The 26,580-nt window shown below is 46.4% G+C and overlaps 6 protein-coding genes across 6 annotated transcripts; all 6 read left to right on the forward strand.

Annotated features, from left to right (window-relative positions):
• Positions 1 to 2,508: 2,508 nt before the first annotated feature.
• Positions 2,509 to 4,067, forward strand: J4E84_007967 (uncharacterized protein; the record flags this gene model as incomplete). The annotated part of the gene is made up of 2 exons (XM_049390545.1): positions 2,509 to 2,779; positions 2,827 to 4,067. The coding sequence occupies 2 exons, from the start codon at positions 2,509 to 2,511 to the stop codon at positions 4,065 to 4,067; spliced, it is 1,512 nt and encodes a 503-aa protein (XP_049241646.1).
• Positions 4,068 to 5,468: 1,401 nt separating this feature from the next.
• On the forward strand, positions 5,469 to 6,747 carry J4E84_007968 (uncharacterized protein; the record flags this gene model as incomplete). The annotated part of the gene is made up of 2 exons (XM_049390546.1): positions 5,469 to 5,632; positions 5,751 to 6,747. 2 exons carry the CDS (start codon positions 5,469 to 5,471, stop codon positions 6,745 to 6,747), a joined length of 1,161 nt encoding a protein of 386 aa, XP_049241647.1.
• Positions 6,748 to 6,984: 237 nt separating this feature from the next.
• J4E84_007969 (uncharacterized protein) lies at positions 6,985 to 8,362 on the forward strand (the record flags this gene model as incomplete). The annotated part of the gene is made up of 2 exons (XM_049390547.1): positions 6,985 to 6,991; positions 7,173 to 8,362. The coding sequence occupies 2 exons, from the start codon at positions 6,985 to 6,987 to the stop codon at positions 8,360 to 8,362; spliced, it is 1,197 nt and encodes a 398-aa protein (XP_049241648.1).
• Positions 8,363 to 17,447: 9,085 nt separating this feature from the next.
• J4E84_007970 (uncharacterized protein) lies at positions 17,448 to 18,391 on the forward strand (the record flags this gene model as incomplete). The annotated part of the gene is made up of 3 exons (XM_049390548.1): positions 17,448 to 17,672; positions 17,725 to 18,106; positions 18,156 to 18,391. The coding sequence occupies 3 exons, from the start codon at positions 17,448 to 17,450 to the stop codon at positions 18,389 to 18,391; spliced, it is 843 nt and encodes a 280-aa protein (XP_049241649.1).
• A 1,021-nt stretch (positions 18,392 to 19,412) lies between these two features.
• Positions 19,413 to 20,477, forward strand: J4E84_007971 (uncharacterized protein; the record flags this gene model as incomplete). Its single annotated transcript, XM_049390549.1, has 1 exon — positions 19,413 to 20,477. One exon carries the CDS (start codon positions 19,413 to 19,415, stop codon positions 20,475 to 20,477), a length of 1,065 nt encoding a protein of 354 aa, XP_049241650.1.
• Positions 20,478 to 24,143: 3,666 nt separating this feature from the next.
• Positions 24,144 to 25,281, forward strand: J4E84_007972 (uncharacterized protein; the record flags this gene model as incomplete). Its single annotated transcript, XM_049390550.1, has 2 exons — positions 24,144 to 25,146; positions 25,241 to 25,281. The coding sequence occupies 2 exons, from the start codon at positions 24,144 to 24,146 to the stop codon at positions 25,279 to 25,281; spliced, it is 1,044 nt and encodes a 347-aa protein (XP_049241651.1).
• Between the last annotated feature and the right edge of the window lie 1,299 nt (positions 25,282 to 26,580).

Below are 26,580 nucleotides of genomic sequence, written 5' to 3' on the forward strand. Positions count from 1 at the left end.
TGTGTCCTGGGCTCCTAAGATCCCGTGGATAACAGATTATAAGAAGTCGGGTAGGGCTCCGGCAGTGTGGATGTCCCCAGAGTCGCGTGCGTTGATAGAAGTTAACGAGTATCTGGAAAACCCGACGTTTTGCCAGACCGAGGGAAGATGGGTGCAACCTTATAGCACGTTGCGTGAACGAGCCCCCCGTGGAGAAGTAGTGGGAGAATGTCAACTTCGGTCAAATAGAAATGCCACATAGTTCGAGATCCAAGGCGGAGGCACAGCCGCATGTGCTATGGGCCGACGCCATCCCAAGGATTTGACGTCTAACAAGACGGCGCATTGCGCTTGGCGTGGGCAGAGTGTGCGAGAGAAGCTTTCCGTGCAAATCACAGTACAGCATTGCTATCACTGCACAGCGCCCGATCATGACGTGCTTTGCATTGAGCAAAATCCTATTTATTGGCAGATGGAAGACGAGGAATTTGGCAGGCTGGGCTCAGCGAAGCGTTGAGCTTGTGAGGTCTGGGCTTCCGAAGGCGGAGATATGGCGTTTGAGGCGTTGGCGGATCGCGTGGGAGATCTGGGGTCGCTGGTTGGTCATGGCTAGCGTACACCTACAATGTCCTAAACATCATCCGTGCAACTAATCTGTGCAGTTACCTCTTTGTTTAGTTATCTTCAAGTTCTTCAACAAGAGATTACCAACGAGAGGAAGAAAGGTGGACATGCCCAGCCTTGCAGTATCTCAACAGACTGACATCTGGTGGAACTATTCGCGTAACGTTCGCAATTGATGCCAAGTATTGCGACATCTCGGTTGGCGGCATTGGCACCGAATGCGATGCTTACCTGGACAGGTCTACTGCAGCCGCACTAGCGCCCGAAAGACGGCGCTGTAAGTAGGCTGTCACACAGGCCGGCAGGTGTGAAAGCCTAATGCACTGAAACAAATGGCGAGCATGCAAGCGCGCCCTTTTGTGTATCTTCGAAAGATTCGGGACGTTCCGCCTGAATGTGGTGATCAACCCGATGTTTCGATGGAAACATTAGCTAAGAAGGTAGTTTTTGTGTGCAGAAACGGAAGAAGATGCAATCTCATTGCTGAGCTCTTGGACGTGGGTCAGAACTCAAGGGTTTCCGCGAAGCCACATTCGGGATCGGTAATCTGGGTAAGGTTTCCAGCCTCATTTGAAGCGTGACAAGCGCCAGATCCATCTCCAGATGCTGTACAACCAGGGTTTCGGGTTGAGATCACCCATGCGCGGACTTTCCAGCTGAACTCTTACCTGAATCGCTTAGGCTATGCGAATCGACTTCGTGGTAGCACGCCATCTGAGGCATGTATCACACTCGCGCGGGCCAGCGAATCGACACGCTCTTCAAGAAGAAGCAACGGTCCAGCTACGCACGCGCTCACGACCTAGCGGAATGCCACTACAACCAGCCTGTATCGCCTCTTCAGCCCGCGTGCTACGATGTGTAATTGTCCAAGATGCTTGGATGCCACTGGTTTGCCACGCTATAATGCATGCAACCAGGACCAGCGACGTGGGTTCCAGCAAGCACGAGCCGAGAGTCTGGAACAATACGGAGTCTGCATGATCTGCGGGTATTCCGACGCAGCATGAGGCCACATCCTCGTGAGGGTTGATGAAGCGAGTGGCGGTTCATCCCGGACGTCTGGCCTTCCCAGCCCTATGCACCTTCGTATGTATATCGCCGAGGGTCTGGAGTTCGTAAGAACGTGGGATGGCCGACTACGACGGGCTGACTGTTGTCCTTATGGGGGTTCATGTCGGTCACCCCCTAGTCGGGCAATGGACGCCCGCAAGGAGGGAGGACTCGAACTTATCGTGGTATTCGTTCGATGGGAGTTGTTGCGGTAATGAAAGTAGTGAATCATGCCGTGCTTGAGCTTGGTAGCGCTCTTGAAGATCGATAATGCGTGATCTGGCGAATGTCAGTACATTTGCGAATTGAGGCGCCCTCGGCTGTGAATGGCGCGTGCGAGATGCTGCGCCAATTGTAGCTCCACGCGAATTCAGAAATTGTGCAAGATCTAAATCCGTCGTGGATAGACATAATGTTGGTGTTCTGTAGGTGATGCGGGAGAAGCAGTCTCGCGTGAAGCCCCGGCTGGAGCGCTGAAGCCATCACGAGATTACGTCATCGACCCTTCGCGAAAACCAACACGCGACGCTGACCTCAGCTTGCAACACGCGACAACATGTGTGTCTTTTCGATAGGGCAAAATGCAGGTAAATCTAGATGCACAGCTGACTGATATTCTAAACTCCGTTTCTCGTCGTTCGGTGAAGCCTTAACGCCATGAAAAGTCGCGTCTCGCTCTTGATGCGTCCACAGGTGCCGATTAAAGCGGAGTGAGGGGTCAAAGGAAGCAACGATGACCTCAGCCCTGACCGGGGCGTATTGCGACAATGCAAGGTAACAAGAGGTATATGAACCGTTGATTCAGCAATGGTAGAAGCGCGACAACTATACACAGGAATGGCAACTCCCGCGATGGCCTCCAAAAGTCTTCTTCTCCGAGGCGGTATCGCTCTCATTCACGATGCAAACACCCACGTCGTTCCCACCAAATCCGATGTTCTTGTCGAAGACGGCAAGATCACAAGAATCGCGCATGATATCAAACCATCTGAGGGAACCGAGACTATCGACTGCGCCGATAAGATAATCAGCCCAGGTTTCATCGATACTCACCGTCATGCTTGGCAGACGCAGCTCAAAGGCAGGCATGCCAATGAGCAGCTGCTGGACTACATGGTGACTGGTATGGCTTCATGTGGAACTAGACGGCCTCATCTTAACAAAGAGCAGGCAACTCACAGTCTTTCCAATACTCGCCCGAAGATGTCTTCTACGGCCAGCTCGCCAGTTTACTGGAAAGCATTGCAGCTGGCACAACCACGGTAGTTGAGCACGCACATATCACCCGCTCACCCGAACACGCCAAAGCCGCCATCGCAGGTACTGCATCTTCCGGCATGCGCTCGGTGTTCTGCTACACTCCAATTTCGCTCGTCAAGCAGTTCAACCCCCTCACCTGGCATCCAAATCTTCTCGAAGACTGGGTCATGAACACCTTCGAGGAGCTCGCCGACAACGGGCCTTTCGGAAACGGAAGGGTAACGCTAGGCTTCGCGTTCGACTTTTGGTTTCTACCTGCGGATATGATCAAAGGCATATTCGCCAGGGTGAATGCCAAAGGCGTCAAGACGATTACCACCCACGGCTCTGTGTCGCTAGGAGGTAGTGTGGTACAAGCAGTATCGGAGCATGGTCTACTAAATGAGAAGATCATCGTATCGCATGGTGGCACGATCGTCAAGGCTGATGCTGAGCTCTTGAAGGCCGCTGGTGCATTCGTGAGTTCGACCCCGAGTTCAGAGCTCCAGATGGCCATGGGGCGATCCTACTGCTTCGATGCCTCATTTCCAGATGGAGGCGTAAGCGGAGATTCGATCGGACTGCAGGACAACGCCGCGCTTGGCGTTGATTGCCATTCCGCCACGGCCGGCTCCATCATCGCTGAAGCAAAACTCGGCCTCGGCAATGCGCGAAATCACTACAACGAACACATTATGAAACAAGACAAGATTCCGCGAGCTCTTCCCGATAGCCTCAGCGTCGAGGCTGCCTTCAATCTCGCAACGATCAAGGGTGCAGAGGCTGCGAACATGAGCAGCGAGATTGGGCGCATCGCGGAAGGGTACAAGGCAGATTTTGTCATTTTCGATGCTCTGAGTCCCAGTATGGTGGGCGCCGCACAGCACGACCCAGTCGCCGCTATCATCCTACACTCCAGTCCAGCAGATATCGAGACTGTCATTGTTGATGGTATCTTAAGGAAGAAGGATGGGAAGATACTGCCAGTGCATGTAGACAGCGGCGCGAAAGAGATGATAGGCAATGACACCCTCGACTGGCCCAGTATTGCCAAAGAGATTGTCTCAGGCAGGGAGAAGATGCAGAAGGAGATTGACAAGATCGATTTCGACGAAGCATACGAGGCAATACTTAAGATGTTTCATTTTGACAAGACGAAGTTGGTAGACTGAAATCTGTAAAGTATCTCCGGTGCCGGAGAACGCTGTGTCGATGCTCAAGCCCCGGTTGAAGAGAAAGCATTGGTAGTCTGATCTCCGTAGAGTATGGGCAGGGTCAAGAGACGCTGTTTCGATACTCCAATCCTGGTTGAGAGGGTTGATCGTTATCATTTGCCTGTTACATATCGTGGTTTATATGGTAATAGGCCCTCAGCGCGAGCGCGACGCGTTGCATTAAACTGGATTTGGTTATTCGGTCAGCACTTCCTTCACTCCAACCTCACGGGGGCAAGAATATCTAATGCATTCCTCGCTCCGCAAACTTGTGGAACCACTTTCGCAGTCATTAACCTCTTTAATGTGTATTGTTATTCTGAAATCTTCCTAAACCAAGGACGAGAACGCCCATCGTTCGTCTCTATGCCGCCAAACGAAACAGGGTACTCGGCGCCGAAGGAGCTTGATCCAAAGTTCCGCGCCTACAGACATGCAATCATAAGACACTCGAAGTATGAGGTGAAGGTACGCGACGTCGAAGCACGGCTATCTCGCTCGCTTGGGTAAGACCAGGAGGCCTTCACCACTCTCTGTCCAACGACCTATATCCTGTACTCAACTTACTACATCAACCTCATGACCATGGTCGGGAAGAAGTTATACTATGAGTCCCTCTATGGCTATGAGAAAGGCCAACTGCAGCTGAAGAGGGTATTGAGCCATGGCGATGAGGTGGAGGTGGAAGTAAGCGTGTGTTTACCGGACGGCAGTGGCGTTTGGGAAGGAAGTTTTACGGGTTCGTGGTCAAAGTCACGAATACCCGCGCTCGAGAAGGTGCCTGTGGTTTTGTCTAGAGCCACCAATAACCTACACAGCGTGCGGCCTCCCTGGCCCATGACATTGATCTTTCTCGAAGATGGGTACTTGAGAGTAAATTACGACGGCCATGATGTTCACAGTTTCTATGCTGTTGCTCAGGGTAGCTCAGATACTGACGGTCTCTAAGCGTGGAGTATCTGGTCAGGAGTGGTGGGAGGAGACACCGAAGGGACTGGTTATTCCAAGGTTTGATGCGTTTCGTTCCTACTCGGTTGGCACCCGTGGACTTTCTTCTCTCCAGATTGAAAGGGTGCAAACTTATCCAAGTCTCTACTTATTGTAAGAACTTGCGGTGAGAGATGTGAGCAACTATATTGTATCTGAAAAAGCACAAGCTATCGAAGAGGACACAAAGGTGCCCAGGTGGGCAGCATGTCTGGAGGCAGCTCTAGCCTGATCGAGTTAGACCAATCAGGTGATGACGTGCACGGTGAGCACCGACCCAGCCGTAACATCCGCAGGTCTTTTCATTCCATCTTTACTTCGACCACAAAACATTTTCATTCGGCAGGTGATTCTCAGTCTGCGCTTTGCATCATGGACAAGCGCATTATATCAAGAAAGGAGCGTGAGCAGGTGGAGCTACGCAAGTTACCCGAAGACCTGCGTCGTAAAAAGGAATGTCGCAAAGTAATTCGGCAGATTCTCAAGCAGCGCAAGGCTCTTAGTTTTCCTAGTGGCGAAATTGTGGTTCAAGTTAGGTACGAGGACCTGCCTCAAAGAGCAGGTTGAATTTACTGGATCGTGGCCAGATCTCGAAATACCCGCACTTGAAGAGATCTCAGTAAAATTCTGTGACGAATCGCAGGTCCGTTACAGAGGTGCATCGCAGAAACAGAAGGAGATGAACCAAGAGTCAATGCGAATCACTCTCGTCTTCCTCCGCGACGGCTACTTGAGTATGAGAGCCCAGGCGGTACCATTCTACACGATAAGGGAAGATGTTGAGTTTTATGGCATCGAAACGAGTAAAATAAAGGAAAGAGACAGCGGTCTAATTGAGCGTCTCGAGGACAGCGACCCTGATACAACTGAGCCCAGCGACGAAGACACCACAGACAGCGAAAGCGACAGCGACAGCGATATTTGGTACAGCGATTACGACAAGGCACGAGCAAAACACGCGAAGCAAGAAGCGCGTGGCAAAGCCATCGAAGCATGGCTTGAGGAACGCATTGCTTCAGGAGAGGAAGAACCCGTCGAAAGCATGGAAGCACGCAGAACAAGTCTGGAAGATTATAATCAAGTTCTCAAGTGGAATCTCTGGTCTACTTCATATCTCGACATGCTCGTCGCTAAAAAAGGCTGGCGAACTGATAATGAATTATTCCACGGCGGCGGTTGCGGCAACTTCAGCATCACAACATACGGCCGGGTGGACGGTAGGCCTGCTAAGGGCACCCTGACTCTTCCGCCGCAGTACGATCACTTCCCAGGCGATCTTAAGTGGACGATGGAGAGAAGCATTGTAAACTCTAAGCGACTTAACGCCATCATGTCCACCGAAGACTCGCCGCATAAACTGAAGTTTCGCATATGCTTTGTTGAGAATGGGCATATGAAGATACGCATTCCAGCTCACGAGATTAGAGGAAGCAGAGAAAACGGTCTCATCGACTTCTACGCTATCGCTGAGGACTTGCCAGGTTTTCGTCCTCATCAAAGGCGGCGTAGTGTGGTTAGAGAGTGGTGGGGAAAGACGCCTGATGGACTGGTGTACAACCCGCCTACCGGCGCTATAGAAGACAGTCGTAGCGAATGTTCGGACCACCCGGATAACTGTACGCACTTCGATCCATACGACCGCGGGATTTAATAAATAGTTGTATAGTACATTGTTCGTCGAAATGAATTGATAGTGTTTTCACGACCTCGGGATGCGGCGGGTCAAAGACGGCTAGTGCAGCCCCTTTCCGTAACCATGGACACCGTTTCGAGCCTTTTCCGGCCACACAAAACGCGTCGCAACATCACACTCCGAATTACACTTCTGTTACAGCTACGCCACGTTCCCGGATCGACATACATTCTGACGTCAACATGGCATTCCCAAATGGTGAGTCTGCCGAGGTACCGTTGTCTTAGCGCGAAACTGACCACGACGATAACGATAGGAAAATTGTTTGGGACCCCAGGGTTAATGGACTTCGCAACCAGGGCTGCAAACGCGAGCTTAGCATCCGCCATAGAAAGTACGTTCGCTCTTCTACGTGCGGCAGGAAGAGTGCTCACCTCTCACAGTAATCGATGGGTACTGGTATGATACGAGCGAAAACCGAGATCACAATCTCCACCACCTGAACTGCTACAAAGATGCCCTAACGTACTATTCCAACGTGGTACAGTCCTTCGATGGGCAATTCCAGAATCTGAATTTCCAACTATTCATCGCCGGAATGTTCATAGCACTACTAGAGGAGGGTTTTAACCACGCTACCCTTGTTCAGCTTCGGGGACATGAGCACGCGCGTGTCCTTGACACAATTGCTCGTGTAAAAGATGGTCAATCAGATACGGAGGAAGACGAGCCTGATTGGGAACCCCATCCCGAGCCAGACGATTCCTTGGACGATGACGAAGAGCGGGGTTTCTGGGACGAGATCCCAAGAGACGGAGAAAGCGACTCGGACATGCTGGGCTGGAGTTCTTCGGCGAACTCCAACGCGCCCGAACGGCCGAATGCTCTGAGAATAAAGAAAGCAATCGGGTTCAGAAAACACCAAGACTACATCGCCAAGGGAAGAGAATTGACTCATTGGCTCGACGAAGAACAAGCACAAGGCAAAGAGCATCCCGTGGGAGATATCCACGGTAACTGGCTTATCTACTCCAGTGTGAATATTGAAGCTCAGCAACATGCTGGCAATCAGACCGGAAAAGCAAACCTCCACCGCGGGCACTTTACGATAGACGATGGCCGTCCCAGTCGTCGTAGACCCCATTTGAGGGGAAGTGATCTCTGCATCCCGTCCCCATCGAAGCTACAAAGCTTGGGTTTCAGCATAACCATGCCAGACCTTCCGAACGTGGCATCTTCGAAGATGTACATAATTACCGCTACCAAAATGTGCAGAAGTACAGCTACCAGTCTGATGCCAGGGGGAGCCATACAGTACAAGTTTGGAATCCGCTTCCTAGGTAACGGCTATCTGTCTCTGCATATACCGGCATATGTGATCGGCTGCAAGGGTGATAAGCTCATCGTGTTCACCGGTGTCTCGCTTCAGAAGGAGAAGCACACTCGCGATATGGAATGGACGAAAGTGGACAGTCGATGGGTTTACCAAGGGCCATACGAGGAGAAGAATACGCCATACGAAGAGGGTGACTCTGACTCTGGTGAGGGTTTCTGTTATTACGAGCATAAGGAAATGCAGTGTAGCGATGAGAATTGTCCGAAGCATAGTCGCATGGATGAGAGGGAGTGGTAGATATAGATGAACAGACCTCGGGATTCTCTGGTGCTAGGTGGACGCCTCTGATAGTCTCCGAGAGCTCAAACCAGAGGCTCTTCGGGCAAAAGAGATGGGAAGTAATAGAACGAACGATCCTTCCCAGCAGCTGGGAATTCGAAGCTTAGTGATCGAATGGCGCGAACAGCTTTATGGACACTGCAAACTCCTCCTTCTCGTGGAAGTGACGTGTTCATGATTGATAAGACTCTTGCTTCAATACCTGGGCAGAGGAGGCTGGGTGTAGATTAGAGCTGCTTTTCGGTCTCATTCCTCGGACGCGACGCGACGCGCCACGCTAACGACCCTTGCACGCTAATCAGGGGTGAACGCTTCCTATCTCGTCGCATTGGAGCGTGCGTATCGTTCTCGGAATGGTTTCCGGGGCAGCCTCCTCGCCAGTCACCAGTAAACACACACAACAACCTAATGGCTCCAATCAAGAAGAGTCCACACGTCAAGCGTATGTGCAGCATAGTTCGGCTAGGAAGGAACCGCTTCTAACGATTCATAGCAGCTACGCGCAAGCTTACACGGGACGGCAAGATCAAGGATTACTTCCGAGTCGTTCCGAAAGAGCCTCCTGTCTCTGCAAAGCCTCCTGTTCGTGCACAGCTTTCTGTTTTTGCAAAACCTTTTGTTCCAGCAAACCCTGCTATTCCTTCAAAGCCTCCTCCTGTCCCTGCAAAGCCTACAAATGTTAAGTGTAGAAGTAATAAATTAAAACTATAGAAGGTTCTAAGTATATATGCTAACGCTAGCCTAGAAGCACCTACTCTATTATGTAATTGCTCCTTATAATAGTTCTCTATAAGTATCTAATAGTATAGTTAATATAGACCTATTATCTTTTTTATACTCTCTAATAGTAGTAGCAGTAGTCTCTTTATATAAATATTAGTAACGTTAAATATAGAACTAATATACTTAATCTTAAATTTTCTCTTAAAATACTTCTCTCTTATAAAGTAATAATAAATAGTAATATACTTTAAGCGTATAGAGATCTATTAGTTCTTTACTAAAATAATAGTAGCTTAATTATTACTTATAAGAATAAACTTAAAGCTTAGTAAAGATCTAAAGAGCTCTAAGAGTATATAATAAGTCTAAACTAGGTAAGTAGTAGCGTAGAAATATACTATATACTTAGCTTTATAAGTAGATTTAGCTATAAACACTTAATACTTAGAAGACTAGAAGATTATACTTTTATTAATCTAGAGAATATACCTATAAAAGAATTTAGCGTTATTAGAATCTAATCTCTAAAAGGCGTTATAGTAGATCTTAATTTTCTAAATTACTAGTATTAGGTTTAAGCGCTTAAAGATAAGAATATAATTCTTAGAATATTAGATATACTATAATAACTAGAGTGTAATGTAGTAGTGTAAATCTATAGAGTTAGAATTGTATATTTTAAGTAGTATATTAGTGTAAGCTAAGTTAGGCCTAGTGCTAATAATAAAGTAGTTACTAGATTCTATAAGTTGCTAGTAGAACTAGTAACGCTTCTTATTAATTAGGTTAATAGTAAAGTTAGCTAAAGAGTAAGTAGAGATTAAGTTTAGATTAAGAGAGGTTTTCTATTTATTAGAGAATAATATCTTAAAGCGCTAAAGAACCTTATAGGTATATAAGAGTTAGCTAAGTATAATTTAGTTATTATACTAGTTAATTTTAATTTCTAAAAAATAGTAAGCAACTCTAAGATTCTTATATTTAAACTTAGTAGTAATAATAGATTTAAAGTTCTAAATACGCTAATTATATTCTAGAAGTAGTAGATTATTAATATATATAGTAATAATAAGTAGCTAAGGTATAAAGCTTATAAAGACGTAGAGGTTAAACTTTATCTACTAAAATTCTAATTCTATAAGTTCTCTACTAAGCGTATACTACTATTCTTAACTAGATTATTTAAGGCTATAAAGAGCTTTACGCAGCCTTAGGTATAAGTTCTTTATTATATAGCTAGAAAAAAGATACATAAAGATAACTTTCTTAAGAACTTTATTTAGGTAGATAGTATTAAAATTAATTTAGTAAATCTTCTAGTTAAGTAGAATAGCTATATATATAAGCATTTATAGAGTATTATAGTAGATAACTAGTAAGTAGGTATTAAAGTAATTATAGCTAGAGTATTATAAGAAGCTCTAAGTAACTACTCTTACTTTAAACTTTATTAGATTTCTATCTTAGTTAAGCTTAATATTATATACTTAGTAAGAACTAACAACTTAATTTGCGTATTTATTAGTATCTTTCTAGATTTTAGCAGCTTTATAAGTAGTAAGCTTATTATCTATAGCTTATTTCTATTATAGCTAGTATATAGATTACTAGGCTTTAGAGTATAACTATAGAATATTTAGAGCTATAAGTCTAAAGGCATAGATAGTATTCTAGACGCCTAATAGGTTTAATAGCATTACTTATACATCTAAAGCTATATTATCTTAAGTATTCTTTATCTTATTTATAAGTTTAACTATCTAACTTAAGCGTATTATAATAGGTAAGAAGAGAGAAGAAGGTATAACGCAACATCTTATAGGTAAAGCTAATAAAGTAGTAGTTCTAGGCGCTTACTATAGTTATTTAAGAGTGCTCTTATAGGTTTAGAAAGAGCTAGATAGAAATAAAGGTATAGATATCTAAGACTAAGCTATTGTCTTCTTTAGTTATATTAGTAGTAGTCTACTTAGGTTTACTTTATTCTCTCTTAGAGAGTTATTATCTAATATAGCTATCTAAGTATTAAGCTTCTAAGTAGAAGTAGGCGTAGTAGAAGGTAGAACCTAGAGTCTAAAGTTAGTATTCTAAGATTTAAAAATAATATAGTAGTCTAGAATATAAACACGTTGCGCTTTAATAGATTTACTATAGCTAATAAAGATACCTAGCTTTGTGTAATAGTAGAGTTTAGTACCTAGTAATTTAGTCTTAACTAGAACGTAAACATATATTAATTAACTAAATAGATAAAGATATTTAACTAAAGGCTTCTTTTCTATTAGCTAGTAATATAGTATATTAGATAGAGCGCTATATAGAGCAATGTTCTTTAGAAAGATAGCAGTAGCTATTACTTTAGACTAGAAAAAGAGAAGCTAGTTCTTAAATATTATAGCTTAAGCTAATATAATAATTATCTAGTTAAACTACTCTACTAGGCTATTTAATTTATAGCTATAAGATAGAGTTAAGTAGTAGATAATACTAAGACTATTAAACTTAGCTTTAAGATTCTTAGATATATACTCTCTACTATAGTTAGTTATAAATTATTAGATATTAGTCTTATGTTACAGCTTTACAAACGTAATAAAGTTCTAAATAACCTAAGTAGTCTTAGATTTAGTCTTAATAAAGTAAATCTAAGAGTAGTAAGTAGCCTTATTAATAAAGGTTAGAAAGTACTAGAATCTAGATATTAAGAGATAGCTAAACTTTCTAGAGAAATTAGAGTAGACGTTCTTAAAAGAATAAATAGCTTTAGCTATGCGTTTCTTAGGCTTCTAATAAGTAGACTTAGTAGATTAGTAGTTATTATAGTAGAAATTATCTAGGCGCTTTAGTATAGATTTAAAATCTTAGTAGAGCCTCTTAGAGTTACAGATCTAAAAGTAACTAATAGTATAGTAGAACTCTTAGTATAAAGCAAATAATAACTATATAGACTAAGGTATAGATTCTAGAAGCTTAGAATTAATAGTCTAGATCTCTATTAAGCTATACTAGTATATAGCCTAGAGAGTATAGCTTTTATTAGGCTTAGTAAGGTAGAGATTATTACTTTTAGCTTAAATTTTATACCTCTTATTCTAGATATAGAGCTAGCTAAAGAGGTAAGTAGATCTAAGTTTCTTACTAAAAAGAACGTTTATTAGTTCTAAAATCTAAGTTAAACTATTAGAGAGTATATAGGTTAGTTAAATAGTGCCTTATCTATTAATTAGTATTCTCTATTATCTAGTAATAGTAATTATCTCTCTTACTAGTTAAAGAGAAATAAAGTTATTAATATTTCTAGATATATAGTAAGAAGCACTAGAATTAAAGAGCTAAGTATTTAAAAGAGAGCTAGAAGTAGAGAGAGTATTAATATATGCACTAACCTCTTGTAATTACTTACTATAAGAATTAATTATTTTAATAAATACTATAAAGGTGTTAATTTCTATATCTAAGTTATCTCTATTAGAGATAGTAATAGACTTAGAAGCTTTATTACTCTTTATCTTCTTACTTAGTTCTACATTTTAATTAGAGGTCTTCTTCTTATTATATTTCTTATATTCTCTTAGATAATAGTAGTCTATAAAGATATAACTAATAAAGATATAGTTATACTTTTAGTACTATGTATATTTATTTAAGAAGCTTGCGTTTAATTAGAAGAGTAGCTAACTTAAGTTAAGCTTAGGCTAAAAGAATAAGATAGTAGGCTTTTATAGTTACTTATTATTATTCTACTATAACTTTATTATAGTATAGGCAGCTAAGTTAATATTAAGTATATATTTCTTAGCTAAATTAAGAAGCTTTAGCTTAATAGTAGTAAAGAAGGTAAGCTCTTGCGTACTAAGGTTATTAATAATATAATCTATAGTATCTAGAAGAGTAATTAAAAAGAATAAACTCTTAATATTATTAGAAGTAAAGATTAGTAGTATAAACTAAGCAACCTTATAACTAGAGCCTAAATATTACTTAGCTATTCTTGTCTATAGTAAATAAAAAGTATTAATATAAAAGTAAAAGTTATTACTATTATAATAGCGTAGGTTTATTAGAAGGTAGAAAAGTTATATAGATATATTACTAGTATCTTAGTTAAAGCAACTAGCTAGAAACTTCTAGACTTCTACTATAGTATTACAAGATATAATATTAAAGGTAAGGTCTAAGTAGATAGAACTTAAGATTATAATAAAGGCTTTGTTATTTTAAGAGTTCTAGGCTTTACTCTTTATATTAGTAGTAGGTTATAACTTCTTACTACTTATAATATTAAGAAGTAATATATATCTAAAAGCTATAGTTTAGCTATTGCGCTACTCTATATAGTTTTTACTACGTAAGATAAGCTTAGGTAGAGATAAAAAGTTAAGCTTAAAGTTAAAGGTAGTTACTATATCTAGTAATAGTATAAATATTACTTTAGTAGATTATAATACGTAAAAAGAATTACGTTATAATTATATAGAATTATAAGTAAAGAACTATAGTTTAGTGCAAAGTAGAAGTAAGATATACTATAGTAGTAATGTATTTTAGTTTAACTAACTAGTAGCTTCTTAGTAATAATAATAACTAAAATAAGACATAATATATAATAATATAGAAATATAATAGTAAGAGAGTATTAGGCTAGATAGCAATATTATAGAGCGCTAGGCTTATAACCTATTAAGTATAGAAGTAATAAATTAAAACTATAGAAGGTTCTAAGTATATACGCTAACGCTAGCCTAGGAGCACCTACTCTATTATGTGATCGCTCCTTACAACAACAAATGCCAGAATCGATGAACACCAGGACCGATCAGATGTTGGTGCAGCGACGAAGGGGCCGTCGAAACCCAAACACGAAGAGCTGCATTATGTTGGGTTCGGGCAGACCGATCTCGAGCGCATAGGAAGAGCTATGCTCGTCGAGTATCAGAACGAGACTCAGCTCGCTTGGTGGGCCACAGACTTGACCTATTTCGACCGCTTATCAGAAACTCTCCTCCTCCAGTATGAGAAGGAGATGGTCAAGCTTCTCGAGAATATGAGAGCGACGAAATATGCCCGGTCTTGGTCCAACCCGGGATCGACACGTAAAAATAAACAAGATGCTGATGTGGAAACGCGAATCGAGTTTGAGCGCGAACAAAAGGCCATCATCGTCAAGTATGAGACGAAGATGATTCAGCTCATCGAAAACAAGGAGGCGGTGGAAGATACTCTGGGAAGAGAAATCCACTTTCAAAACGACGTTCTACGAGCTTATATCAATCTGAAACAGAAGCTGCGTACCGGGAACGAAAACAACGGCAATGTTGCTCTGCAGGGTCCACAACCGCCAGCCTATATTCGTGGAGAATATACACTTTATTCCGACGGCATGTTGCGAGAAGGGATTGAGCAGAGGCCACACTGGTTCAAAGGGGATGTGTTACGCTACTGGCGCACTGGTACCTTACGACTGGGACATCGTTGGGGAGACGGCATAGGCCCTGGCGCTGAAGTCGAACTGGCCAAAAACGCCCACCGTATAACTTTTACATATACTGCGCCGGAACATCCGTCGACGCAGCCGCAGTCCTGTGAAGCTTATTGGCACTCTAATAATGTCACAGCAGAGGCTGAAATTTGGTTCTTGGGTGGCGCATATCTGTTGTTAGACATCGCGGATATCTCTGGTGAAACAATCCATCTTCATGGAATTCTGGAGAGGGACGAGGAGGAGATGTCAGAATGGTGGCCGGGAATGCCGGAATGGAAGCCGCAACCTCATTACAAAACGCCGTACAACCCTGTCTTACCCCAAGGCCGGACTCGATATCTCGCACCCACTGCGGCCGCCGGACAGGACGTCCGCTGTCAATAATATACAATATACCTGTTTTCTTTAGCGAAGCTGATGCGTACTGAATCAATTGTAGGCCCTTTTTAAAAAGAGAAGGCTGGTTTTCGATATCTTGAGTCGGCCCGGTGTTTTTTAGGTCTCAAGCCGTGAACGCGACTTCGACACGCTAGAATATCACAAGCGCTAGTGGAGGCTGGTCGCGTCTTTTTCATCTATAAAATGGCTGGCAGTGAACGAACAATTGAAGTGGAAGTCGTCTTCATACAATTGCTTCGGATTGCAGCTGATCCTTGAGTAAGTGCGCATTCATTTTCTCTGAGACGCGGATACTAACAACTAGATACAGCGATATCGCACGAGGACACCGAAAACCATTGCAAACTTGTGCCTCAGCAAGCAGGATTTTCCGGAACATTTGCAACTATGAACACTCATTACGTCGAATCAGCACAGACAATGGTTATCGCACCCGAGGAGAGTGATTCAGACCCGTGGAGCTCGAGCGACGACGGAGATTCCTCTAGTGAAAACGAGACCGAAAGAGTAGGAAACAGTGCGTCTAGCGCGTCCGACCCTGATGAAGACTACGGCCTTCCACCCGCCGTCAAAAGTGCATACCATCTACATCTGAAATACGAAGATAAAGCTATGCGTGCCTTGGAACATGCTACGTCGATGATAGAAGAAGAAGAGTGGACACAAGAAGCCGCTAGCGGATCAATCAACGCCCCAACCTTACCTATCTACGGTGAATATACGTTGTATTCTCCCGTATACCTCCAGACTCACTACAAGAACTTTCCATCTCTTTGGACCGACCAGTTCGCCAGTACATGGACGGCGGGCAGTATCTGTTTCGAGAAACATTTGGAAAGTGATGGCGATCTTGGGGCTGAATGCGCAATCCCTGGGATCGAACGTCCCCTTACATTCGGGTATTTCGAGGCATTGGACCGCGTTTGCCAGGGAGAGCGCCGCCCGGAAGACGATGGTTTCATTTCTCCGAACGAGGATACAAAAGGCATATCACTGTGGTTCTGTGAGGGTCCATATCTGATCATTGCGATACCACCGGAAGAACTGGGTGGTACTGCTGATGAGTACTACTACGTGTTCGTTGGGATCCTGGATAGAACAGAAGAAGACATGGCAACTACAGGACTCGTAACGGACTATAAGAGCAGATCAGCATCACAAGACGAAGCGCCGTACACCTTCACTTTACCCCAAAGTCGCACACGATATCTTGCGCCGACGTCATCGACTGGACCGAAACCCAGCGATCAAGGTTCATGTCAGCTATGCAGGCGTGCTGATCTCTTTTCCGGTAAGTATACATTCTAAGCTCGTGTCAGTACCTCAGCTAATGTGACAAAGTTCACAAACCAGGACGAACAAAACTTGAGAAACCAGAAGCTGCGAGCGCGGGCCCAGCAGGTACTGTACCACCAAGCGAAAGTCCGGATGATGTCTACGAGAAGGCCCTTGCAAAACAATGGATCTACCATTTTAACTGGAAGGATTTCGCATTCTTTGTGTGGCAATCGATTTTCCGTCGAAAAGTCTTTCCCATGGAGTCCCTGCAGGGAAAATGGGCACTGTATTCAGTTGATTACCTTACTTTGACACGTCAGTCATGGTGTAAACATCAAATCAACTCGGACTACAGCGTTGGAACATTACGCATAAATACATGTGGCTACAGCGACAACCAAAGCAAGTACTACCCACAGGGGGCCTACTACTACCCACAAGGAGCCGAGTTTCGTTTAGCTGGACAAGATACGTATCTGTGGACGCCATTTCATGTCCCATACACATCGACAGGGGATCAGGAGAAGGAAGAGCAGTATCTTATGAACCGGCGTACGGGGGAGAAACGTCGGTTCTATGTGTCTTACTTTAGTCATGGCATATTGCAGTTTTGGATCCCTGCGCAATCGATGGGAGGGAAAGAGCGTGAGAATGCCGATGTCAACATATACGCTGTACATGACTGTGCGCAAGAGATGGAAAAGATTTGGGAACTGTGCCGTGTAGAAATGGGTGACTGTGCGCAACAGATGGAAAGGATTTGGGAACTGTGCCGTGCAGAAATGGGTGCAGATCGGAGTAGCTAAAATGAGTTGCGGTCTTGATGTCCGTGTGCATGCGACTTACTGCTGATCGTCAGAATTCTAGAACATCGTTTCCAATACGTTACAGTCTTTCGTTGCAGTGATTGAGTGTAGTTTGTAGTTGCATCGTTGAAAAAAAGAAGAAGGAGAGATCTGCGTTGCGGCTCCCCAGTCGAACGTCATCCAGTCGGGTGGCGCAGGAGCTTGGACCCTGAAGCATCCCCGAAATCCATAGCTTCATTGAAAGACATCCCCAACATCACTACAATCGCAGCGCATACCCAATTCTTTGACCTTTTATTATTGAGGTGCAGTCTCTGCATATCACCTGATCGCTAAACATACTTCAACCGCCACAATGGACGTCAAAGAGCCCCTACTACCGTCCGACCCCCCGCCCTCGTATGAAGATGCGCGGAAGTCACCAATCCCACAAAACAAGTCGGCATCGGGCACACCATTAGCGAAGAGGCTACCTCCAGGACCGCCTCCGCCACTAAATCTGCCAGCGCTGAATGAGTTGAGAGGATCGAGAGTTGTGCTTGCGAGCGCTTCACCACGTAGAAGACAGCTTCTCGCACAGGTAAGAGAATCTCCACTACGACGTGAACATATTAGATGCTAACTCGGATCAGATCGGCCTCACAAAAATCGACGTATGCCCATCCAAATTCGCCGAAAACCTAGACCACTCGCTCGGCGCGCTGAACTACGTCCTCGAAACCGCGTCCGCCAAAGCGCATGACGTATACAAGATCGAGATTAACAATCGCGAGCGCGGCGAACCTGCCATCGTCATCGCTGCCGACACAATTGTAGTCTCGCACGCTGGGCGGATACTGGAGAAGCCAAAGAGCGAGGCAGACCATATAGCAACGCTGAAGATGCTGAGAGATGAGGGCGCGCACAAGGTTATGACCGCCGTTGCGGTGATGAAGCCATTAGAGTCTGCGGTAGATCCGGGATATGCCATGGAGACACATGTTGAAGAGACAACGGTTATGTTTGATCCTACTGGTACTTCTTCCTGTTGAGACATGGCTGCATTGAATGCTAACACGAGTAGTGACCGACGAACTGATCCTCGCATACGTCAAAACGCGCGACGGTAACGACAAAGCAGGCGGCTACGGCATACAGACAGCGGGCGCGTGCCTCATCGAGCGCATAGAAGGGTCATACGACAACGTTGTCGGCTTGCCGTTACGGCAGACGCTGAAGCTGATAGAGAAGGTCATGGAGCCTGAGGAGGAAGAGGGAGACTTCTTTGTGGACAGCAGAGAAGACGAAGAGGAGGAGTAGGACAAGAACCTCCAAGTACATCAGGCGAGCGATAGTGTATGGCATGCATACAAATCTCCACCTGGGCGTAAGAGCCTTCGACGACGGGACTAAGCATGACATCGCATAAGAAGGGAACTTCCCTGTGTTTACACGGAGTAAAGGTTATGATAGATTTCCTGAAGCTAGGCTAGGTCAGATAGCTCTATGGAGCAGTTGACTGCTTTCGAGGGAAGATGATGGTTGACAAATACACAAGTAATTCATCCCGTACCGCATCCAACGGAGACATAGGAATCAAATCTACCGACTTACGTCCGTATCCTCCCGGCAGACTATGCATGAATACTGTAAAGGTTCTCGTACGACACGCTTTGAGACGCAATCGGCTTGCTCGTGATCATTTGCTGACATGCTGCTCTTATTGCCAATGCACAAGACGGATCAGAAATATGCTCGGACGTTTCATTAAGCCTTCCAAATCAGCACACTACTAGCATTCTCACCGCTGAGTGCATTGAATCCATAGCGACTTCTAGCTACACCCCTCCATTACCAATCCACGCCCCACTTGCCTCGGCTCAGCCTTAAATCTCGCAGCGGGCACCTTTCCCAAAGCGGGTGACTCCCGGCGCGAGCGCTCGTCATGGCTTCGTGTCGTTCAACGTTGTCTCGAAGATTCTGCATTTGCGACAAGTTTCGTGCCCCGCGTCGAGACACCTGGCCGAAGTCGTGGCTTCTAGAGTCGGACGAATATTCGTTTTGCGGCCTCTTTGCCGGTCGCTGGCCGATATGCAACGTTACGACTGGGCTTGCCGTGCTAGGACGGCGCCTCCGGGTCCCTCCCTCCACCCATGATGCAATCAGGGTCTTTCTCTCGGCGGTGAAATCACAGTTTGTCAGCTAGAGGTGTTGGTATATAGCTAGGTGCTCATGTCTCAATCTTCAGCATCAAATTATTAAACCACTCTACAACATCAACACAAGATACCCTACTTCTTCCTTCCTAACACCCAACTCTACACAACACAAACACACCATCATGGTTCAGAACAAGGGCGTCATCTTCAAGAAGGTCCCAGAGGGATGGCCAAAGCCAGGCCAGGACCTCGCTGTTGAGGCCCGCGACATCGACCTCGACCAGAAGCTCCCCGAGGGCGCTCTTCTCGTCAAGAACTTCTACGCATCTTTCGACCCCTACCAGCGTGGCCGCATGCGTGCACCCGACGTCAAGTCCTACTCCCCTCCTTTCGAGCTGGGCAAGCCCATCACCAACCGCTCCATCTTCAAGGTCGTCAAGTCGAACAGCGACAAGTTCAAGGAGGGTCAAACTCTCATCACCATGGGCATCAGCCCCATTGAGGAGTACTCCATCCTCGACAAGGACGCCGTCGCCAACTGCATCGAGCTCAAGAACCCCTACAACCTCGACCCCAAGTACTTCCTCGGCCCCCTCGGCATGCCCGGCCTAACCGCCTGGTCCTCCTTCTACGAGATCGGCCAGCCCAAGAAGGGTGAGACAATCTTCATTTCCGCCGCTTCAGGCGCCGTCGGCCAGCTCGTCGGCCAACTCGCCAAGCACGAAGGCCTCACCGTCATCGGCTCCGTCGGCGACGACAAGAAGCTCGACTTCATCACCAAGGAGCTCAACTTCGACTCCGGCTTCAACTACAAGACCGAGAAGCCAGCCGATGCCCTCGCCCGCCTCGCCCCCAACGGCATCGACATCTACTACGAGAACGTCGGCGGCGAGCAACTCGAAGCCGCCATCAACGCCATGAACAACTTCGGTCGCATCGTCGCCTGCGGCATGATCTCCCAGTACAACGCTAAGCCCGGCGAGCAGTACCCCATCCGCAACCTCATGAACGTTGTTGCCAAGCGTCTTACTATCCGCGGCTTCATTGTTGGTGACGAGAACATGGGTCCTAAGCATGCGAAGGAGCACCAGGAGAAGCTGCAGAAGTGGTTGTCTGAGGGCACCTTCAAGGCGAAGATTAGTGTTACCGAGGGCATTGATAATGCGGTTGACGGCTTTATTGGTATGCTCGAGGGAAAGAACTTTGGTAAGGCGGTGTTGCAGATTGCGGATTTGAGCAAGGAGTAGAGAGTTGTATATACCCCAACGTGACTGGTTTGCACCGGTTGTATGAATGAAAGATGAATGAACAACAATGATGGCGTATCAACTGTGAGAGTGATGTTTGGTAATCTCCCGATTTCATCGATTTGCTGTTTCAATGTAGCAACATAGGTGTCAATGACTCGCGCAACACTAGCGCAGTTGGAGGGTTGGCTTGGCGCATGACTCGGCATAGAGGAAGTAGCTGCTGGGCATACTGGCAGCTTCCTCGCTCTGAACTCCAACTTTACAACCACAATATCGAACGGGTATACACATTCCGGGGTGCGTCGCACGTTGCGGTGCGTGTTGCTGACCTTCTCGATAGATCATCAGACGCTCGCAGCCTGTCTTAGCCTTGCTGCACGGTGGATTCGTCAAGCCTACGATAACCATGTAGTGCAGCACCTCCCCATCTGACGATGGCCTGCCAATCTTCTTCACCACAGAGAAATGCTACTAACGCTTCGTAAAGAACTGCGCAAGTCTTTTGTGGCTATCTTAGCTAAAGCCACCCGTTGCCTAGCTGTGGTGTTGTTCGGATTGCGAGCTGGAAAAGTAAACGGGTCTGCAACTGCCGTGTCACTTCGAGCCTCTCCCACCTTCTCTTCAATGCAGTCATACCTGGGCAGATTTGGGGGCCTAAAGTCACCCAATCAACGCTTTGTGGCGGTCTGGGCGGCGTTTATGTCGCGCCTACTTGAACAGGCAGCTGAAAAGCTGAGGTGGCGAGAACTTGTTGTTTGCGACGCAGCTTCATCCGACACGACGAGGGTGAACACCACGCTATAAGTCCGACTCTACATCTATTTGCATTCATACTGGGGCTATTCTATGCCACAGCGGCTTCCAGGATCTCACGTTTCTACGTGCTTACTAGCTCTCAGCCTGTCGGTCATCACCATCAGACACTCGTCAACAGTTTCAGCATCGCTATAAATCATACGTAGTGGTACGGCACTGCCTCCAGCAATTCGATTCAGTCTTGCCAGCATGGGCAACTGCGGTAGTTCCGTCGACTGTACTGCGTGCCCTGAAAACCGGGCATGGTATGGAGACTCGGAAGAAGGCGGATGCCCAACACAACCAAAAGTCAATCCAGACATCGCTGGTATTGGGGTAAGCAGTAAGATTCGAGTTGGTTCATTAGCTGACGCAACACTAGATCCTCGTATCATTCTACTTCAGCGCTTTGACTGTTTTCGTGGTAGTGATCCGGGGGTACCTAACCTCGACCCTGCCTTCGGGCCTGCTACAGTCGACCGACAAGCATGCAATCGCAATACTGGAGGGCCTGTTCAGGCGAAAGAGGCACGACGAAAGTACCAACATACTCGTGTTCATAGAGACGCCAAAACAACGAAGTCGCAGCCATGTTCTGGCCAAATTCATCAAGATGCTTAGCGATCAGCAACTCATAACGGGTATCTCAATACTAATTGCTGCGATTTTAGGTCGATGTGTTATGTCTCAGAATGAATGGCATATAGTTACATCGCTGGCTTACTTTTCAGCTACGACGCACAGCCTGTCACTCGATGTGCTGCGAAATCACCTAGCCCAGCACAGATGGGTCAGGTACTGTCGCGTAATTTTCACGCTTGTGTTTCTGAGTTTATTCACGTTCGCGTTTCTCTTGGATAATGTCTGGTACGGTGGGTATCGAAGCAACATCAATCTAATCCAATGTGCATTGGAGCAGTGGGTGTCGAAACCCGCGCTTTTGACTGATGCCCAGTTTGGACTCATAATCCTCCCTGTACTGATAATCTTATGGGGAAAACATATCTCAGCCATAGCTCGATTAGCTGCTCCGGAAGTCGTTCGCCAACGTCATGTCACTGCTCCTCTGATGGATCGCATATCCATATACCTCTGGAGTTGGTCGCAACTCCTCTCCGAAATGGAGTCGGCAACCATCATCGCAGATGCCCGTCTTGACTATGATACTAGAATCCAACCATCGAATGACGCGGTCAAGATATCTGTTTGGTATTTTCTTGAGCAATATCATGAAGCGTATCTCTCTGAGATCCCCGTGTGGGCTTTTCAGTTCGTTTTCGGGACGGCCAATACGATTTCTGCGGTATTAGTAGCCGACGTCTATCCATCGAGCGATGCCGGGATGCTTGGATTTGGCCAAGTCGTTGCGATCGGCCTGCTGGTTCTTCCATTGCTTGCTCTAATTGAAATCGTAAATGGTAAGCCTCGTCTCTACTCTCATTATGACTTTACTGATTCAAGGAAGAGCAAACCGTGCTGGACGGTTCCCTGTCCTTATCAACGCAGGGACCTTCGTATCAGATCAATAACTCAAATGCTCCATCTCCGACCCTTACCACGTCCGAGCCGTTGGTCGAGCCGTCCGTTTGCGTTCGAGGTGATGGCGTGAGCGCGTCTGGTCACGTTGCGAATCCACCACCCTTTAACGGGGAAAGGACAGTCGCCATCCGATCCTTGATCCTATGTGCACTATCCACAGTAGTGATGATTGTCGTGGGGGGTGTGGGTGACGTACAGCTGTACCTCTTGCTAAGCATTGTTCCAATATGGGCGCTATCGAAACTGGTCATCGCTTTGAGACGTCAAATTTACCAGGCTCGATTCGTATGGAAAGGGATCAAATCACGCAAGACTAAGAGAACGTCCTCGCAGGCGTCTCCGATGGCGCATAGCATGTCTGGAGATAGCACATCGCACATCCCACCACGACTGCCTTCCCTGGACATGTTCGACATCCAGCGCGATAATGCACACACCACTGCGACAGAAACGAGCCCGACATTCGGACGACCTCGCAGGCAGGACACTGAAGCTAGCCTCGGTTTGAACGCACTGTTTAACAGGCAAGACGGGAGCTCTTGATGCCGGTCGGTCGAGGAATCCGGCTAATCTTCATCGCACGCATATTCGGCGCATACGTTTCGATCTACAGCGACAGGTTTATGATTTCGGATCTCCTGCTGAACGTAGCAGCCTGCAGGGATTATCTCTTATACCAATCACGAAGCGAGCTTCCACGCCTCTGTAGGCACGTGTACCCAACTTCTCAACTCATGCACAGCCACTAAATACACACACAAGGCTGAGCCGTCAACCCACCAACTAGCCATCAAACAAACCACCGTTACCTGGGCAAATGTTCACAGGCCCAATGTCTTCCGTTATCGTTACACCTCACTCTGATACGGCTCCTAGATTCGACTGTCAGAGGCTAGCCACTGGACCGAGCCGAACGCGCAGACGTTCTTTCTATGCGCCACCAATAGCCCAGCCTTGCGCCATTCCCGGTTTTTCTCCCACTTTCTCTGGCGCATCGGGATCGCATGCAGGCAGGACCTTGGCGGCTGACATCAGCCTTCTTGCATGTCCGCTGCTATTCAAAGGCTACTTGTTCCGGCTCTTGCTACGATTGCTCCCTTGGCCCAGCCTAACACATCACCACCACGCAAGCAAACGACCATGGGTAGCTGCGGAAGCTCTCTCGACTGCAATAAGTGTTACGCCAAAGAACCAATTGATGGTTGTGACACCGAAATCGAGGTAGACCCCGACATCGCGGGCATAGGAGTAAGTTAATCATTGATGGCCTCTGGAGCTGCACGCTGATATCATCTGAAGGTGTTGATATCTTTTCTTTTCTGCGCTTACATGCTCTCTACCGTCATTGCCTGGGGCTACTACAATGAGTGCCTGCCCCTCGACGTGCTATCTCGCACCGATCACTACGCACTGCAGGCACTTAAAAAGCTGCGTCGCCCTTTCGTCGAGGCAGATCTTCATTTCAAGCCTACGCCAAAGCAGAAAGAAAGAACTCAGATTATCGTTGGGTTCGCCACAGTCTTAAGCGACCAGCAACTGATCACCGGTGTTGCGATCCTTATCGCGGGACTCGCTGGTCGGTGTCGCATCACCTTCTATGAGTTCAACATCGTCACTTATCTAGCGTACTTTGCCACCTTTACGCATGCGCTCTCTCTGGGAGTACTTCAAAGTCATCTCTATGAGCGTAAGCTCGTTCGAGATTGCCGAGTTGTGTTTACCGTTGGGTTCCTGGCAATCTTCGCCTTCTCCTTCATCGTCAATACCGTTTCAACTAATTTTGACGAAGTCATATCGAAGAGCACCTTGAACGTAGGCAATGTACTTCAGTGCGTCTTCGAAGCGTCGCGTTTTGGCAAGTCAATCCAATTCGATTTGGTCGAATCAATTCTCATTCTGGGACTTGTACTTGCCAACCACACCTTGGCTGTCACAAAGCTATTCTTGGAACCGGAAACGGATCCGCTGCGCGTGTTGATCCAATCTTGTTACAAATCTTATCTGCGTCTCAAAGGCTCCTCGAAAGAAGACGCCAGTGCGACTGTCAACAAGGCTGATACTAAATACTACGCCTGGCTACAGCCACCAATCGCAGCTACGGACGAGACAGCAATATCCATATGGTTCTTCTTCGACAGGTACTACAACTCATACATATCGGCCCTCCCAGAAATCTTCCTGGGAATGACATATGGAACCGGCAGTGTTGTCCTCGCTGTGTGGTACGGAGGGTTAAAACCAGCGAACAGTCTGCACATCCTAGGATTTGGGCAGGTTGTAGCCATAGTGCTACTAGCGTTAACGTTCCTAGCCGCAGTTGAAGTCATAAATGGTAAGTCCGTGTGGTTTAAACGTCGCAGAGTGTACGCTGATGTAAAACCACGCCTGTAGAGCAGAAGCTTCCGAGAAATCGGGTTGCTGGTCAGGAAACCCCTTCGTCTTTCAACGCGAGTGTAACGACGACTAGCCTAACTGCGAGAATAGCCACATCTGGAAGTATCACGCAAGGCGGGAACGCCACAGACTACTCTCGACCCTCTGTTTCAGAACTGAAAGGTCTCATTAACCGGATCTGGACTGCCATAGTGCGCTTTGGATCATTCAAACCCCACGAAGACTTGATAAGCATACGGTCCGGTCAACTATCTACCCAAAATAGCGACGACGTCTACACGGCAAGAAAACTTGGCCGCCGTGCGTTGATTTACTGCTTCTGCGAAAGCTGCCTATCCGCATCAATGGGAGTTATGTGGAACCTCAGCGATACTACTGACTTGGCTTCGTTCCTACTCTACATGTATCTCATTTATCGGTTTTCGTTGATAGTCAAAAGCATGGTGGACCAAATCTACTTCATCCGCGACGAAGTCAGGATAAGTCGCAATCAAGTACGGCCAGATTCCCAGGTCAGCATGCTAAGCCGAGCGCGACCCGAGTCACACCGAGATAATCAGAGTATGGTTACCTCGGTACCATCGGACAACGCTAGTCTACAGACCACCTCGCCGTCGCCGTCGCGACCACTGAGTGTTATCGAGCAATGGTCTACTGGCAGAGAATACCATACGGAGTTTGGACCACCAGGCAAAGTAGATACTGAAGCAGATATCGGTCTGGTTCCATTGGCTAGACGAAAGACATTTCCTCCGCAGCAGAATGGGAAAGATGCATGATCATGGCGATTGGCCGACCAGTGTCATATGCGTTAGAATACGGAGAGCAGCACACCAATAGCAGATTGTCAGGTATTGAATGAAGTTATTCGTATTTCTTCTTGAACCTGAACCAAACATGTCCGCCATCCATTCATCATCCATCATCCATCAAACCGAAAAACCACCATTCCATGTCCAAACCTCCCACCGTCCAGCAGCCAACCTCATTACAAAGCCAGCCGCGACACATGAAAAAGAGATACCAGTAGACCCCATAATGACCAATTCCCCAGATGTCGATCCTAATGCACATGCACCATGCCCGGATATTCGCCCATCGCCAATCATGCATCCCGGATAAAGACCTTCCTCCCACGTGTGAGAAGCCGAAGAGCCAAATGGCTGTCTCCAACGTTGAAAAATTCCCAGATCATGCAAACGCAACGCCAAAGCAACGCAAGATAGTACAGAACAAAGGAAAAGAACTCACACTCAGAAGAGAATGGACGCCGCAACCAAGACGTTGCTGGCCAATTTGTTCCTTGGAACTTGCGATGAAGATCGCTCGCAAACTTTTCGTATGTCGTACCGCGTCGCAAGGTCTGCGGTTC

This window comes from Alternaria hordeiaustralica (genome assembly GCF_023758085.1).
Source record: "Alternaria hordeiaustralica strain BMP 2776 chromosome Unknown scaffold_19, whole genome shotgun sequence".
Lineage (NCBI taxonomy): Eukaryota > Fungi > Ascomycota > Dothideomycetes > Pleosporales > Pleosporaceae > Alternaria > Alternaria hordeiaustralica.